At 40.0% G+C, this 17,216-nt stretch overlaps 1 protein-coding gene and 1 long non-coding RNA gene across 15 annotated transcripts in view; both read right to left on the bottom strand.

The window, feature by feature from the left end:
- Positions 1–17,216, bottom strand: part of ZNF521 (zinc finger protein 521) — a 229,323-nt gene that overhangs the window by 122,262 nt on the left and 89,845 nt on the right. For all 13 annotated transcript variants that reach the window (XM_033059028.1, XM_033059045.2, XM_042779256.1 and 10 more), the window contains one exon: positions 11,238–14,590. In XM_033059028.1, the coding sequence (XP_032914919.1) occupies positions 11,238–14,590 (3,353 nt within the window). The remainder of the gene's footprint in view (positions 1–11,237; positions 14,591–17,216) is intronic.
- On the bottom strand, positions 5,045–11,230 carry LOC116995959. 2 transcript variants are annotated; one of them, XR_004417838.1, is made up of 2 exons: positions 7,068–11,230; positions 5,045–5,946 (listed from the first exon to the last, which is right to left on the bottom strand). It is a non-coding gene; the product is annotated as an uncharacterized LOC116995959 (long non-coding RNA). The 2 variants fall into 2 exon arrangements; XR_004417835.1 differs by having other exon boundaries at positions 6,857–11,230.

Here is a 17,216-nt window from a genome sequence, read left to right on the forward strand (position 1 = left end):
CTATCCTTCATTAAATCCAAACTTTCTTCTATCATGTCTTTGATTAGCCTTCCTCTTCTGTTCCCCTCTGTTTAAATCAAGCTTACAAACCAGTAACTTCATGCATAAGCCTTATGTTCCCTGTTAAATGTTTTTTAGTGGCCTTTTCCCATGTTGTTGATGCTTCTTCTTAAAGACCACAAGTTTATCTGCTTAATGTTTCCTTTTATCTTCAGCTCCTTTCACTGAGAATTTTGGAATGGCTATTTTTGTTAGTCATTTATTGTATATTATACTCCATTATATTATCTCTAATCTGTACTTCATTCTTCTCCATGGGGAGGATATGCCACTAGCTGAACAACAAAGGATTTGTTTAACAGTACTGGTTTCCTTGATTACCTATACCATTTCTGAATCTCCTGTACCCATGCCCCTTTTAACTAAATACTTATTTCCTATATGAAATAAAACATAATTTATAGTTTCTAATGTATGGCATCTACAGTGTTAGGCTTGCAGGCATCCCTAGTTTGTTCTATACTCCTTTCACACTTCTCTTCCATGCCCTATCAAAAATGGTTTTGATGTGTACCTGTTACCCCACCAATAACCTTCTGTTTACACCTAATTACATTATTTGCCCTTGACATACTACTGAAGGGGACTTTCAAGGCTTTTTCCCTTCAGTTTTAGCACAGACTGAGTGTATGGATCAATAACAGCTGAGACAACCTGCTGTTGCCAAAAAAGAGTGATACCACACCTCTCACATCCTCTAATTCCCTTCGCCCATATCAGTCATTCACTCCATTTCCCTCACATAAAGGGTGGAGTTAATTCATCCTTTTAAACTGACAGAGCGGTAACCTGACAAGAGAAAGTGAATAGCATCCAAAAAATAATATAAAAATAACAAGTTAAGGCATTTAAAACTTGCACACTAACTGCAGCAATTTGCCAGTGCTAACTGCTAATGCTGCCAGCTGATTTTTTTTTACATCATTATTTTATTAAGCATTAGCAGGGTGCTTGGCCCTTCATGATACACAAGAGCAAGCATGGTCCTAGCTTTGTCCATTTAGCCATTTTTCATCAGAGTTCAGATTAATTTTGACAGTACCTTAATTGAGGATTTCTTTCTTACCTTCCTGGATGCTTATTTTGTCAATCTGAAGCTCTTAGAAAACTAAGCATATGCTAGCCAGCTTCACTGCATAGTTGGTTATTTATCTTGCTTATGGGGCACTGTCATCTTGCTTTTTTCTTTTTAATTGACTAATTGCCAACTCTTGTAATTGCTCACACAAAACCCTTTAATTAGTATTTCCTGATAACTTTTAAAAACATGTTCATGGGGATTTTATGAGTATTTCTCTGTTTTGTTTTCGTTTAACAGTGTCTTAAATTATAACAGGGTCTGAGTGGAAAGAATACAATAAATCCCATAAGGTAAGCAAAATGAAAAATGGAAAGAAACATTATTTTTTCTCATTTCTTTCATTATGGTTATTTATTGCATACACAAAATATATTGAGTAAGAAATACTAAGGTTCATGTTAGCAGTCGTTACTTTTCTATTCTGCTTGAATTCATGGTCTGCTGTTCTGTCTTTCACCTTTATTCTGAATTCTGTATTTAATCATGTCTGTCTTCAATGTCTCTTAGTTACAAACCTTTCCCTCCCCTAGCTGACGAAGAGCATTAGCTTGCAATGTCTCACGTCCCCACACAGAAAAAAACCACATCTTGCCAGGTTTAAAAACTGCATCTCTTCCCTTTGAGATCTCTAATTCTTTAACTCTCTCTAGGCCTTTCAAACTCAGTACTAAAGTGAAATACCTGTCAGCAAAGTAACTCTAAATCCTGGCAGCACATGGCTGTATATTTTTTTTTCTCTCTCAATTACTTCATATTAGGCTTACATAGTTTATGAATGCAAACAGCTTAAAGGACTGTGAATTTAATTTGAGATCTAAAACACAAATACACTTTTGTCTGTCTCTGTCTGAGGGCCTGATTCTGGGTTAGGTTGAGTCTCTAAGTGGTGCACATGTATGTGCTGAGCAGTACTCAGGAATTTGGGGCTGACTGTGTCAGCAACTGAACTTTCTGTCAGCATCCCCACCCCTTTCTGTCCTCTTACACTGCACTTAAAACCAAAGGAGACAGCCTCCCTGAGACACTCTGAAGCCCCCAAGCGACTAGCTCATACAGAGGCATCTCAACACTCAGCATCTCTGTCAGAGCCACTGTGTGGCTATGGACATTGAGGAGGAACTATGACCAGCACCACAGTGATAATTTTGCAGATGAAGGGGTATCAAAGCACAGGCAACAGAGCTTGACATGGCAGGTCTAAGACTCAAAAAGCTGATATTCTGAGTAAGCTGATATTTTTTTCCCTTTTAAGGTTTTTTTTTTGCTTTTTTTTAAAAAAAAGGCAAACTGAGACAGACTGTCATTCAATAAAGCCACTACTTTCTTTACCAACAATCAGCAACAGATGTAGCCCAATAAAATTAATAGTTTGCAAGTACGCACAAGAGAATACTCTTGTCTCTTTTCTCCATCACAGATTTTGCAAAAGCTCTCTGGATTTTAACAAAAAGGCAAAATCAGGAGCTTTTTATATACCTTTTTTTTTTTTTTTTGGTAATTTAAAAACTACAACTGCTTTTCTCCCACTCTGTGGAGAATTAATGCTGATTAATTTCACTTTCCAAAGTGTGACTCAGGACCCTCCCCCTGCCCTTAATTGTCCACTTTTAACTAAAACTGAATTCTGCACTATTACTTACCAAGATAATTTAATCCTACAGAATAGAACTTGTGCTCAAAAATATGCAACATTAATATTAATGTACAAACAGAAATATATTACTCATACATAATATATAAGAAATTAATTTTCATTGAAGTATCAAGAGAAGGAGTAAACCCCTTAGATCCTTCTCATGCAATTAGCTCTGCACTTGGGGAAGTCAATGGGACTTCACAAATGAAGGCTTCACATGATAACACGGGCAAGACTGGGGTTTTAAAAAGGCACTACAAAATATGCCATGAACAGAGTTCTACAGTCTTATTGCTGTGATTTTAGTGCTACCCTCTATGGATACACTTAGGCCACATCAACAATAACAAATATACTGGTAGCATCTGAGCTGGCACACAGCTGCTGACACTGCAATGACGCTTGACTGTGTGCCCAGCTGAAAAACCTCTGCTGGGGCAGTGCAGCTGCCCTAGGAAGTGGTGTACCAGCAAAACAAGCACTCTGCTCAGCCACTCTTCAACACCATCCACAATGATTTGTATCTGTTTGTCTTCCTGTTAAGACATACCGTCTCTCTTCTAAGGGAATTTCACAGAATTACCTCTGTTCTATTTCATAATCTTTTACTTTCACATCAATTCTTAAAATACCAGCATTTGCTCTTAGGTACATCCTGTAATAAGTTAATGTCTTTTTACATGGAGCGTCATTCTGCCATTTCCCTATCTGGAAAAAAAAAACCTGAAGAATTTGTTTCAGAAGCAGAAGGCAATACTTCTAGGTTTGAAGGACTTCAACCACTCAACCACCATCATACAAACCAGCTGCGAAGCAGTGAGCATAGGAGAAATGAGGAGCTATGGTCAAGACTGATAGTTTGGGAAAATCACCAGGTGATGCAGACATTCCCTGTCTAGGCCTGTGAGAGAAGCACCAAGCAGCAGAACAGGATCAGGAACAGTTGCAAGTTGGCCACTATCTGTGATGGTTGCAGGGATTTGTTAGCAGACAGCCATATTCCCATAGGTTGGCCTTAAACCTATGGCAGCCATCAGAGCAGAAACCAAGAGGACTGTTGTTGCGGTGGTAAAGCAAACACAGAAGGAAATCTGGAAGCTTGATGTCTCAGATCATTCTTTGTTGGTGAATTCCCTGTTTCCTACAGGAAAATGTAGAGAGAAAGAGGTGGACTTCCAAATATGAAAAGCCATTAGATATACCTTTTTAGATAGAATGCTCTGAAACATCTGAAAAATAAGCAAAAAACAGAGAGAAATGTATCCCAACACAGAACACCAAAACTGTGGATATATGATCAAAAGGGATAAATAGCTCCCTTCTCTCCTACCACCCACCTTATTTTTGAGTACACAAGCAGCAAGTAACTTTGAAATGGTTGCATTTCTAAGTGGCAGTATTTCCAAGACATTCTTCAAAGGCATTTCACAGGCCTTAAAAATGATTCCTAGAAGTGACGTTATCATTGGTAGGACTTTACTGAGATGCTCAGTATCAGGGAGGGCCCTGTTGTTACATTCACTGACTTATGGAGCCATATACCAGTGACAAAGGTTTAGCCACCAAGGAACAACATGGAAACATCAACATACATCTGTAGATGGGCCCAAAGGATGGGTAGAAACCACAGAAGAACTAAATGGATGAGGCTGATCTCTGGGGATCCTTTGGTCCTCCTGTTCAAGAAGGGTCACCTAGAGCCAGACCACATCCACATGATCTGTGAGTATCTTAAAGAGATATACAACCTGTCTGGGTAACCTCTGCCAGGGCTTGGTTGCCCTTGCAGCGTTTCCTGATGTTCAGAGGGAGACTCCTGTGTGTCCATTTGTCCCCTCTGCTTCTTGTCCTAGAATGTCACATGGTGAGGGTGGATGTTAGCAAGAGACATCTCTGCTGTCATACCCAGCAAAAAATGCTGAATAAAATAGCACAGGTCATATTTATCCAATAATTTGTATATAATGCAGGAAACAGTATAAGTGAAAGATGGCTTTGTCAGGAAAAAAAAGGTACCTTACAGTTTTGAACCACCAGGCATAAGATCAACTATCTGCTATCACAGAGCTTTGGCAGGTCAAAGAAGAGTGTCCTTTAACAAGATACTTCATGTCAGGTGGCTGTTCATTTTGTGCAACTTCATGAAACGAGCAGTACTGGGGCTACATATCCATTTTAAATTAATGGTTAGCCCATTTTATTTCCCTCATGACAGAGTAAAAAACATCTGGGTGTTATATTTGTTGTACAAGACAAAGTAATACACACACCATATATAACAATTTTATTGAGTAGTGGTGAAAACAGCTCTGATGTACAGTCACTTAAGAAGCTGGTCTGTGAGTATCACAAAGAACAGATCATACTTTCCTCCTACAACTTCTTGTCTTGTGTTCGCTGGACTGTCACATAAAAAACAGGTTTAAACTTCAGCTACAGCCATCTTCCTGGTCTGGATCTCTTAAAAGGCCTCCTTCCTATCTGGAATCTATCACCTCCTGGGTCACCTCTCTTCCCAAACATTGTAACAACTTCATAGGCTTTGAGATTACTATTAATCTATGATTTTTTCTCTGAAATTGGCCAAGAATAGTCCAAAAATAAGACGTAGAAGTGAGAGAATCCTCTAAAGGTATGCAAACCAGCAGACAAATAGATACGTCATGATTTTCCATGTCTTTTTCCTAAAGATGATCAGGCTAGAAAACTGTGTGAAATTTCTTCTTGTTTCTACTCAATTCTGAGATAAGAATACAAACACTCATCACTACTGTGATTTTCCTCTGGGGCTGTGCAGAAATTGTGGCATGCTACACCAGCCACTTGGCCAGCAGGTACAAGTACAGGGAAAGTCCCAAAAGGATAGAGGGCTGCACAGCTAAGCTGCAGGAGAATACACCTCATGGATGTTTTGTCTCATAAAGCTTTGCTGAATCTACATTTGCCCTCTCTAGAGATCCTTAAGGACTTCATCCACATTCCTGTTCCTCTCCAGTTCTTCTGTGTTTCTCCAAGCATATATTCCACCCCCCAAACCTGGTTCATTTTACAGAAATCTTGGTTTAATGCGCTTGAAAATTTTGGAGAAAATGTTATCCTTTCATCCTCTCATGCGAAGTTTTCCACAGATGTGAAGAAGATGCCTCTCCAAATTCCCCATCTGAAGCCTCTGACAAATAATGAGACAGACAAACAGCATTAGATTTTAATGATCAGTGCACAGGAAACTAAGAAAACTCACTACAATTTGCCCCTGTGCTTCTGTTCAGCAGCTCCCAGCCAACATATGGCCTTCCTTTCACAGACTGAACTCATGGTGTGTGTAAGGTGGGAAGCTTGAAGCTTAACTATGGTAGGATTTACAGCAACAGGAAAACAATAGTACTACTCTTGAAAAAATCAAAGAGAACTCTGATAGCTCACCACCAAAAGTGTTAAGACAAAGAGAAGAGAAATGCTTAAGCTGGACCTTATCAGTCAATTCATGGCAGTGGCACTTCCAGAAATTAAAGCATAGTGCAAAGTGGAGGTGGCCTACTGTGGTAAAAAAACCCCAGGCTAGCCCTTCCTAAGAATAGATATGGTCACATTTTAAATAATGCTTTCCTGAAAGCAGTGTTAAAATGATGCTAGAAGACAAAACTGGTATTTTTAGTGAACTCATTTTTAAACTCCAGAAGCAGAAAATATGTTTGTCACAGATTAGTTCCACAAACTATTTCAAAGCCAAATCTTTGTGCCAGCAACAAACCTTCTTTACCTTTTTCTGTCCCTGGATCCAAAATACAGCATGAAAATCACTTGTTCTGGGCCGGGATTCACTGACAGGAAACCCAAGGCACTACTTATGTTTACATTACAACTTTATGTGCTTATTCATAAAAATCCTGTAGTCAGAATGATCAGCTTGGATTGCTGATGAGGAGGATTATTTTAATTTCTTTATGTATTTCAATTAAATGCATGAGTATTGATTTCAGTGCATTTTTTCAGTTAAAAGCACTGTGATTTATATTGCTAAAATGCTATTGCTTGCCCTGCCAAAAGCATGCATCTGGGAACATTTCTGGGTTGCTTACAGTCTTTTCTATCTTCTTTCCATCTCTGACTGCCAGTGCATGCTGTTGAAATAAACCAGCCTACTTCAAAAGGCAGTTCCTGTTTTCTGTCTTTGTAGGTCTGTCAGTGTTTTGAGAAGTAGGGGGAAGAAGAGTAAGTAAATAAAAGTAGATTCAGGGCCCATGAATAAGTAAAGAGAAAAAAAATGTAGTGATAAAAGAGTACACCTACCTGAGCTCCATTCTTCCTCCCAGGGTGATATAGTTTCTGGATGCATCTGAGGTCGGTGAAGTTGAGTTTCAAGGAGCCGACCGTTCTCCACAGCATCAGAATTTTGTGACCCCATCTCTACAAGCTCATTGTCAGCCTGCACTTTCACAGCTCCTTCCAGAACAGTGCTGTGATGTGCCCGGTGTCCCCTGCTGTGACATGCCCGTCCTGGCATACAGCTCTGCACAACCACAACAGGACAGAAGAGCAGCCCCAGATTCACTTATTCTGCTCTCCAGCTGGTGTGACAGTTGCTAGCTCTCTCCTTTGTCCAGCATTTTTGATACTCTCTGAAATAGTGAGTTTCTGCAGGTCTTTTGCCACACCTAAATAAGCATCTTCGCTGCTGAAATAATTTTGGCCGTGTACTCACGCTGCTCCTTCTCTCCTCAAGACCAGAAAACCCAGAGCATTCTTGTATTATTAATGAAGCACTGTCTGCATTGCCACAGGTAATACAGTATTCACATGAGCTTCACATTCATGGAACAAAGTGATACAGAAGCAATTATGCTCCTACTCTGAAGTTACCAACACGACCCCAAACTGCGCGCAGTTGCACATGTGGATACTCTAGCATAATTCAGGTTTTACCATTAAACTGTTCATGTAAGCTGGAGTCCATTCCCTCCTCCTCTGCTTGCTAAGAAATGGACAATATAATTTATTGCACTGTTATGCTGATGTGATTCAGCAATACAAAAGTCTTGAAGCTTAAGAATTGAGGGCACACTTTCTGCTGAGTCAAGAGCTCTCTCATTAAGTGCCTGACAGTGTATTAAGGAGGAACAAGAGACTCAAGGCCACACAGTTTTTCTTGAGCAGATTTTCATCTTCCAAGTGCTTTACAAAAAGTGTATTGTAAGTAAGCACAGAAATGCACTTTTCAGGATATATCTATCTTATATTCTGAATAAGAAAAATGAAGCAGAGATGTTCAAGCAGGTTTGGCCAAGTCAGCAAAGCAAATGAGTGACAGAAAAAGGTCTAGTTCCCAATTCACCAGCATACCAGACCTTGTCCTCTGCTTTTAGACAGTAATTATCACTAAGGTTATCACTCTAGCTTGGAAGTGTGCTTGCAGTTTGATTCAAGATCTTTACAAGAAATCTACAGACATCTGAATCCAGCACTGTACTAAAGCTCAAAGATTAAGTTGCATATCTACACATTTTAGAGCTCTTTCAAAAGCTAGCTCTCTACCATCTGCCTGTTTAAGTCTGTGTGATAACTTAGGGTACTAGACTCAGCAGTGTGATGGGCTTAATGAGTTCTGACCTGCTCCTTGACTCGTTGTAACCAATGATGAGCAGTACTCATAATTTTCCATCCCAACCAGAAGGTAACTTTCAGTGGAGTTGATTCAGGTCAACATTTTTCACTCAGCAAATGGGGTGAGCTCAGCAGGTGTCAGCTGAACACATTATACTGTGGTAAGGTAATTATATATCACATCACTGAGAGCAGACTAAAAAAGGAAAATTTTCTAGTTCAACCATGAGAATACTTGGCAAAGAAGCTAGAAGTGACACTTCCAGTATGATCTTTTATCTTAAAAAGTTATTTTCAAATATACTTATCACTGAAGTATATTACTGAGTAAAAAGGAGTAGTCAGCAATATTAATGGTCTGACATTTAATATATACAAGATACCTATTTTTCTTGCCTTAGGAATAAAATACTCTTTATATATATGTTAAAATCTCAAATCATGTGACTCTCAATAATGCAAATTAAATTTTCACTCCTTGATATTATTAACACTGTTTGTTGAAAATTTTCCCCAAATTGGATGTTTAAGTAGCTGTCTTCAACCTCTCATTCAGTTCAAGAAACATTCTTCCAATGGAGTATGGAAGTCAGTGACTAATAATAAATTTTTAAAATGCAATTTTTTCCCACTGTTTGTGTTATATGCATATGTTTTTACTTTCCTCGGTCTGGACATCCAATCTACAATTTTAAACATCTGCACATTACCAGTTTCTTGCATTATTAGAATTTAAACCAGTAATATCTGCTAGAAAAATTAATTATCTTTCAGGATTTTATAAATGTGCATTTATTGTTTCCAGAACTACTAATGCTCTATCAGGAATTTGATAGCTTTGTCTTTCTGTGAGAAAAGAATCTGAAAGTCTACATTACTATGTGTACACCATAAACACTGAAAATTCACTTTACATCCTCAGAATGGACGTGGGGGGGCAAATGGTGGTTTGAAGGAGACAAATGCTATTCACAAATGTGTAGTTTGAAAAGCTTTTTCATCTTAGATACACTTTTTATAAAAATCAAAATGATTAAGAAGAGGAACATGATGCCAATTAGAAGTATAACTAAGAATTCTCATTATACCTGATCCAAGTACAGGAAGATTCACTAATGACACTGAAGGTAAGTGATCTTACATCACCACAAAGGACTCCCAAATCTCTTTTTGTCTAGTTTACAAGCAAGAGAAAGACAAGTTGGTAACATCTTAGCATGGTAACTGACTTAACACAATTCTGATTGTGTTTGAGGTAGCAAGAATTGGCTTCCAACATGACTGGGAATAGGGATTTCATGTAGTCACTCAGTGCAAAATGACAGAAACAGAAACCAGGATGACTCTGAATCTATTAAAAACATGCAGCTGGTAATCCTGTGGTTCCAACTCAGCAGCAATGGGATCATCAGTGGCCTAAAACATGGCTAATGAGAGCCACTCCTCTTTCCTCATCTTTAAAAGGATGGTTTTCCTTAGACCTCAGGTTCTCAGTCTAACAACCTTCCATAAATTCCACACCACATCCCATTCCTCAGGTGTCCCCTACCACCACCCAATGTGCAAACTGGAGATGAAAAAGTTATGAAAGCCTTTCCCTGGGAGGTGCATCCTGCCTGGTACTTCATCCTAAACTCTCAGCTCTTCATGGCACTCCAGGCTCTGTGCTGCTTTAGTGCCCTTCTCCCACCCTATCTTCATATATGTTCTCAGAAGCTCCATAAATACTTACCCCTTTGTCCACATATGCTGATGTACCCTCACTCTTCCCTCTCTGCCTCCCTCTTGCCTTCCAGTTTGCAAAACACTGTTGGATGTCATGCTGAGAGATATCTTTCCCAACAGATGGGCTCACAAACAGGGAGTGAGGAAGGTGATGGAGGAGCAGCAGCTCCCTAGCCACAGGGCATCCATACACATTCACAGCAATGGGTTGCACCATGCTCGTACCACTATAGGCTAAAAGTTTTCTTGAAACAAAAGCTGTTACTTCTTAAAATTTGCTTGTGCTGTGTTTTTAGGCTTCCTGAATTACAAGATGCAAGATACCATACCTAAAATATCACCTGTAAGTCATTCTAATAGTAACATTTCTGAAGACAAAACAGATTTCCTTCCCTCAGTACACAACCCCCCTACCTCCCCACATGCAGGTGCACACTTGGTCACTGGTGACTGAAGAAGCAGATTACATCTTTCAAGAGTTTGATATATACTTTCTAAGTTATGCTGCATGATGGAATTTCAGTCATCAGGCACTAGGTGTTTTAATGACATCAAAATGTTCTTCGTCAGGAATGGAAAGAAAAACAACAAGCAATTGCATCCAAAGGACTGAATTCCCAATTTACCTTAGGCTAGCATTGCACTTCTACTTGATCAAAATATGCTATAAAAGGGAAAAATGAAAGTTTACAACACAATTAACAAAAACACCCTCAATTTGTTGCTCACAAATATTTTTTGAAAAATCAACCCCTTATGCCAGCATTTTGGCTCACTGTGTCTACTCCTCTGTCATTAATGCTCTCTGCCGTAAGCACAACTTCTAGCTGGGGATTCCAATGCGTATGGGAGCTAGGATAAGATTCCAGATCTCAGTTGTGCTGGCATGAAGATAGGTCTCCTCAGTGATACAGAAGACAATATCCTAGGGAGACTGGAATAAGTCCTATTCCGCAAAATTCAATCCAAGATGTAAGGCATATCAAGAAGCAAGTAATTACTAGCTAATGGCTGTGGATGGAAATGTAACATGGATCAACCTAAGCATTTCATGACAAGTGACAAGACAGCTTGAAAAAGGGGGATTTTTTCCAAAAGGATGGAAGGTGTCAAGAGCAAAGAAAAAAGGGTTACCTCTTCAGTTTGGGAGGGGCTGATTCTAGGCATTGGAGATACTTGTGGTGTTTTCAGCTGTGTACTGTTGCTGTCTGGAACAAGTTCTCTGTGGATTGACTGAATATGATTTTGGAGTTCAGTTTCTGATTCAAACTTTACATTGCAACTAGAACAGCGAGTCTTCAGTCCCCCTGCCTTGCCTTTGTTCTCAATGGAACTCAAGTTCTCATTTTGGCCCATGCCTTGTCTGTTACTGCTTGAAGGGATGTTGACACTTGGACTACCACTTTTACTGAGATTAACACAGCTAGCACACAGACCATATGGCAGACCGTTGATGTCAAGTTTCACTAAATCCTGTTTTGAACGGAATTCCTTCAGGCAAGATGCACACTTGTACAGTTTCTGGAGATGCTGTGCACGTCCCGTGGACTGCACGGCAGAACCATTCCCAGTTTTCTGCATATGGAACGTGCCATGGATTTTCAGTTCCAGCGTGGAGGTCACCGTCTGCATGCACACCACACAGCGGAACCCCGTCAAGGAGTTCCTCAGGTCAGGGTGCATTTGGCAATGCTCTAGAAATTCCTCCTCACTCTGGAGTGGCATCTTGCAGATCCTGCAGTTTCCAGTGTCCAGGCTCTTACTATGTGTGACCTTATGTTCAGTAAGAGTCAGAAGAGACGGAAACCGCTCACCACAGATTGGGCACATATAGTGTTTCACTGGTCCCAAGTGTGTCTGCATGTGCTCTCGAAGCCCATTTTCAGAGAAGAATGTTCGAGAGCACACATTACACTTGTAATTCCCTTTAATGAGTTCAGCCTTTTTCTTCACTATGGCACTTTCTCCAGGTCGAATGTTGTGGTCTCGCAGCTGGTGATTCTGCAAGAGAGTCTCCATGGTGTAAGCTGCTCCACAAATGTCACAGCCATACATAGGCTCAGATGTGTCCACATCTTCTTCACTGCCATCGTGGCTGTTATGGGATTCCTGGCTATTTGTCAACAAGGTCTGGAGTTCCACTTCTTCCTTCTGAACTTGCTCAGATGCCCCATTCGTTCCACAGTTTTGAGTTTTTGTTTCAAAAACACAGTGTTTTTCCCTCAAGTGCTTTTCCAGCAAGATGATAGCATGGAAAGCTTTGCTGCAGAACTTGCAGTTGTACTTCTTGCTGTGCGTAGTGATGTGACACTGCAGCTCCACCTCCGTACCAAAGGATTCACCACAGAAAATGCACTTATGTACTTTGCCTTGGTTCTCCAGGTGGTTGTGCTTCACATGAAGCTGTAGGTCAGTCTCATTGCGGAAATCCCAGTTGCAAGATGTACATCTGTAGACCTTCTTCTCGTTGCTGTGCTTCACAGCCAAGTGCAGCTGAATGGAGACTTTGGAGTCAAAAACCTCTTGGCACAAGGTGCAGCGGAAGAACACAAACGTATGCATGTCTAGTAGGTGTTTCTGCAAGTCATCCACAGAAGTGAACTGCTTGTCACAGCTTTCACAGATGTAGTAGGTTGAGGTGATCATGAAATGAATGGTAACATGCTTCAGCAGTGACTCCTGATTTGGGAATTCCTTGTTGCACTGAGGGCAGGTCAGTTTTGGCAGGACAGTGTCAAGATGTGTTTTCAAATGAGTCTGAAAACCATCCAAGGAAGTATACTTAGCACCACACTGATTACAAATATATTCCCCGGCAGGACGAGGAGGAGCACCTCCAACTGCCTGCATCATCTTTAAAGAGGTCTGCTCAATGGTTACAGGAGATAATGGACTCATGGCTCTGGACTTTTTCCCATTGTGGATGTAATTCAGCGCCAAAGGAATGTTCTTATGGTTCTCCTTGATATGCTTGTTCAGTTTAAGAACACTATTAAATATTGGAGAATTGGTACAGTAAGAACAAGAATACACCTCCACCACTGGGTCTTTTGGGGTTCCGAGCACAGGAGAACCAAAACGGGAACTGCTAAGATCACAATGGACTTGTCTAATATGCTCTTCCAGGGAAGAATCTGTAAGAAATCCCATGTAACAATGGGGACAAAAGAATGCATTACTGTCCTTAGCAGCAGGGTTGGCAAATCCATGAGAACATCGGATGTGTTCCTGAAGGGTGTTGAGGTCATTGAACACTTCAGAGCAGAAGTTGCACTGGTAGACCATGGCAGGCATGGTAGAAACAATCAGTGCTGGGTCTGGAGCTTCATGGACTTGCTTAAGATGTTCATTCAGATTGTAGAGAGATGGCAATACCTCCAAACAATACTGACAGATATGGGCTTGTTCGGGTTTATCTAAATGCATAGTTTTCAGGTGTATCTGCAAAACTGCAAGGCTGGAGAACAACTGTTTGTTGCAATAAATGCAGCTATAAGTAACTTTTGCCTGCTTACTTGAAGGACCAGTGATATCTGGCACTTGCTGAGCTGCCCGCTTCCTTCCACGACCTTTTGGTATAGGAGGAGCTGTTTCCACCATTGTTGAGCTATCCACGGAGAGATTTGAATCTGGGGTAGTGCTAGAGACTGATGTGTACCCCACAGTTACCAAAGACGGGCTGTTGCTGTGGTTGCACGACTCTGGCTGCTGGTGACTGTCCATGTGGCTGTACAGCTCCTCCACAGTATGAAAGTTCTCAGAGCAAATGCTGCATGAATTCTTCTTCTCACCATTATGAGCCTGCTCCATGTGATTTACTAGGGACGTTTCCTCTACAAAGAGTTCATGACAGTAAACACACTGAAGAGCAGATCGGTCTTCATTAGGGGAACACTCAGGGTGACATTCTGCAATGTGCTTCTGAAGATCTTCAGGAAAATCAAAGCCTTCTTCGCACTGGCTGCATTTCTGAGTGTCTTTCATTTTCCAGTCCTCCATCCGGGAAGCGGACTGGGAGCCATCTTTGTTCCTCTCGTGAACCTGCATGTGTCCATGCAGTGAGCTAGACGACAGGAACCCACGCCTACAAATGGCACACTTATATGGCTTGTTGGAAGTATGAGTCTTTAAGTGGATTTTAAGATGATCGCTCCTCGAGAACGCCGCATCACACTCACTGCAGTGATACTTCTTGTCTCCCGTGTGAAGCTTTATGTGGCGGTCCCTGCTCCGTTTGTGTTTGAAGAGACGGCTGCAATATGTGCATTTGAAAGGGAGCTTGTCACTGTGACTTTGCTCGTGGTGCTTTAAGTAGCTGAGGCGGCTGAACGATTTGTCACAGAACTGGCACGGATAGGGCAAACCTGGGCCTCCTTCCTCTTCTCCAAAATCACAGCCTTCTCCATGGCTCGGGGAAGTCTGATCCTTGCTAGAAGGCGATGATGCTGGCCATGAGCAAGAGGGGTCATCCTCAACATCCACTCCGTCTGAAATGAAAGAAACATGCCCACAAGCTTAATCCCAAGAGTCAAAACCAGATAGAAAATGCATTTGAATAACGCAGGACTGCTACTCCTAAGTAGCTAAAACATTAAACTCAGACTAGGACATTTCTTACACTGATATCCAACAGTTTCAAGACCACATTTATTTTTATCATATTGTAAAACATTAGAAGTTATTAAATAGTTCTGTGCCTATATTAACTTTTTATTGCTTTTTTATCATTCTTTCCCAGTTGCAGGATATGTATTATACATTGACAACTTTATTAAAATGAAGATTTTAATATATTTAATGTTTCTTTTGTATCCATTGTAAAACTATTTGCATATTATGTGAGCATCCAAAGAGTCAAAGGAAAGAAGAAAATATTACAGGAATGCTTTAAAATGAATACACTCAACCCACATACCTAATATTTAATGAAAATATTTGCCCTGCTTTGCCACAGGTTTGTGGTATTTTTTCCTTTGAAGTTGATTCTGAACACAGGAAGCTTTGTAAAGACTATTTCTAAGAGAGACTTGGGTGTTATTCTAAACAATAATAGGAAAAATTACAAGGGAGGAACAGGACAACAATATAAACAGTGATGCTTTCTCTAATAAAGTGCTACCACATTTCTCCAGTAATGATACAATTCAGTTACTGAAAGCTGGCAGCTGGATCATTAAATGTTCAAAACAATCTAACAAACCAACAACCAGGATCAAGGAAAATGAGAAAGTGTCACAAGGGTCAGCCGTGAACAGCATTTTTTTTTTTAAGTTCAAGAGGTTGCCCACCATTTCTTCCTTTTTTGCAAAGCCCTCAGCCAGTTGAACTTCCTCAGTACAGCAGAACCTGTACTGTGAGGTGATCACAGACAAAGCAACTTGTAAAAAAACTGGAAACAGGAAAAATGATAAATGTTTATGGTAAAAGCTGAAAGATTTATGAGTTACCAGGAAAAGACAAAGCAGAAATGCTGGCCAGATAATAAATGGACTAGTTATCTATGGTATTACCTCATCTCTAAACAGGGAAAGTTGTAAATATTTTTTTTCAAGAGATACGATGTACAGTTTTTGCACCTTTTGTTTAAATGCAGATAGCTATACTTCAATGATCATACTGATATTAACATAAAACTCCTTTAAAATATTGAAAGAAAGTTTGAAAGATCACTGTACATCAAATAATCCTTCTACTCCTTTCCAGTGGCAATGCTTGAGGTTTTTTTTCCTTTTAAAAGTAAAACTGACTACAGTAACACTACAGAAAAAAGATATAATGAACCCCTTGAAAAATATATTTCTAAAGGTATTCTTGCAAAGCAGAAAGTTTCTTAACATCTTCAGCCTTCTCTCAAGAAATTTACTGCAACAACACAAAAGTCAGAGCTGGCCTATATTATATAAACAAATTCCAAGCCTGCTTACTTTAAGGTAAAGAGATTTTACTAGATTATCAACCTCTTGCTTATCCACAGGAAACAGATGAGGATTCATTCCTTTCCTGCATCTAGAAACTGATGACAACGCCATCTCACTATCAATGCCAGATGGCAACCATCTAACTCTGAGAAAACAACCAAACACCATTTCTGGATGCCTGCCCATTGACACAATGCTTTTCAGGATAACTTGGAAACTGCATGGGTTTTTATCCTCTTGTTTATGTCTTGGAGAGGAGGGTTTCACAAATTAAACACACCTTTTGCACACACACATACATTATACATCTGTAACTACCTACACACAAATCTGCAGTACTGGTATGTATTTAAATAACAAAATCAACCCCTGGCCTGAGTGCCATGTTTTTGAATCAAAAACGATGCTGTTTGTTTATCAAAAAAATTGAAACATAAAAATCCTTCTTTCCAGCACAAGTACTGTCATCTGCTAAAATGCTTCCCAATGTGCAAAATTCCTCATTGTCATACACACTAAACAAAACCAGTCAGGTGAGTTTTTAAGATGGTACATTAATGACTGCAATATTCACAGGAGACTTTTAATGTGAGTCTGTGTACTGCCCTTTCTAATTGCTGGATTTGACTCTAAAACTGGAAATGATCAAAACAGTGGAACAAGCATTTACAGAAAAACATGTTAAGGTTTTCTCCAGTTCTAAATATTATAGCAAATGCACCTTTCCAGTTAGGTCTTTTAAATGGGAAAACCTTTTGTTCTTTAAAAATCCAGTATATTTCTGACATGCACCCACTGATGGCAGATAAACAGGAATTTATGTCAAGCAACCGAGTGAAGAAAAATAGTCTGTGACTGCCTAGGCAACATATTTTGTAACCAAATTTAGTATTAAAATGTATATCCTACGGAGAAATGATATATTATTGTAAAAATGTTTAGAGGAATATATAGTAAGTGTTATAAATAGTGCACCATCAGTGACATAGCAGTAAATCACTTCCTTTTCGTGGCCACTGCCTGCCCCGTTTTACCTATTATACAATTATTCCCCCGGTTTGTGGACCCCAGCAGGCTGTCGGGCTGGCAGCAGGGTCAGGATCAAGCGTGGAATGTGATCACGGCATGAGCAATGGTAGCCCCTTTCCCCCACCCAATTCTTCTTGTTTGCCTGGGAGTCTCCTCAGCTTTCATA

Source organism: Catharus ustulatus, chromosome 1 (assembly GCF_009819885.2).
Source record: "Catharus ustulatus isolate bCatUst1 chromosome 1, bCatUst1.pri.v2, whole genome shotgun sequence".
Classification (NCBI taxonomy): Eukaryota; Metazoa; Chordata; class Aves; order Passeriformes; family Turdidae; genus Catharus; species Catharus ustulatus.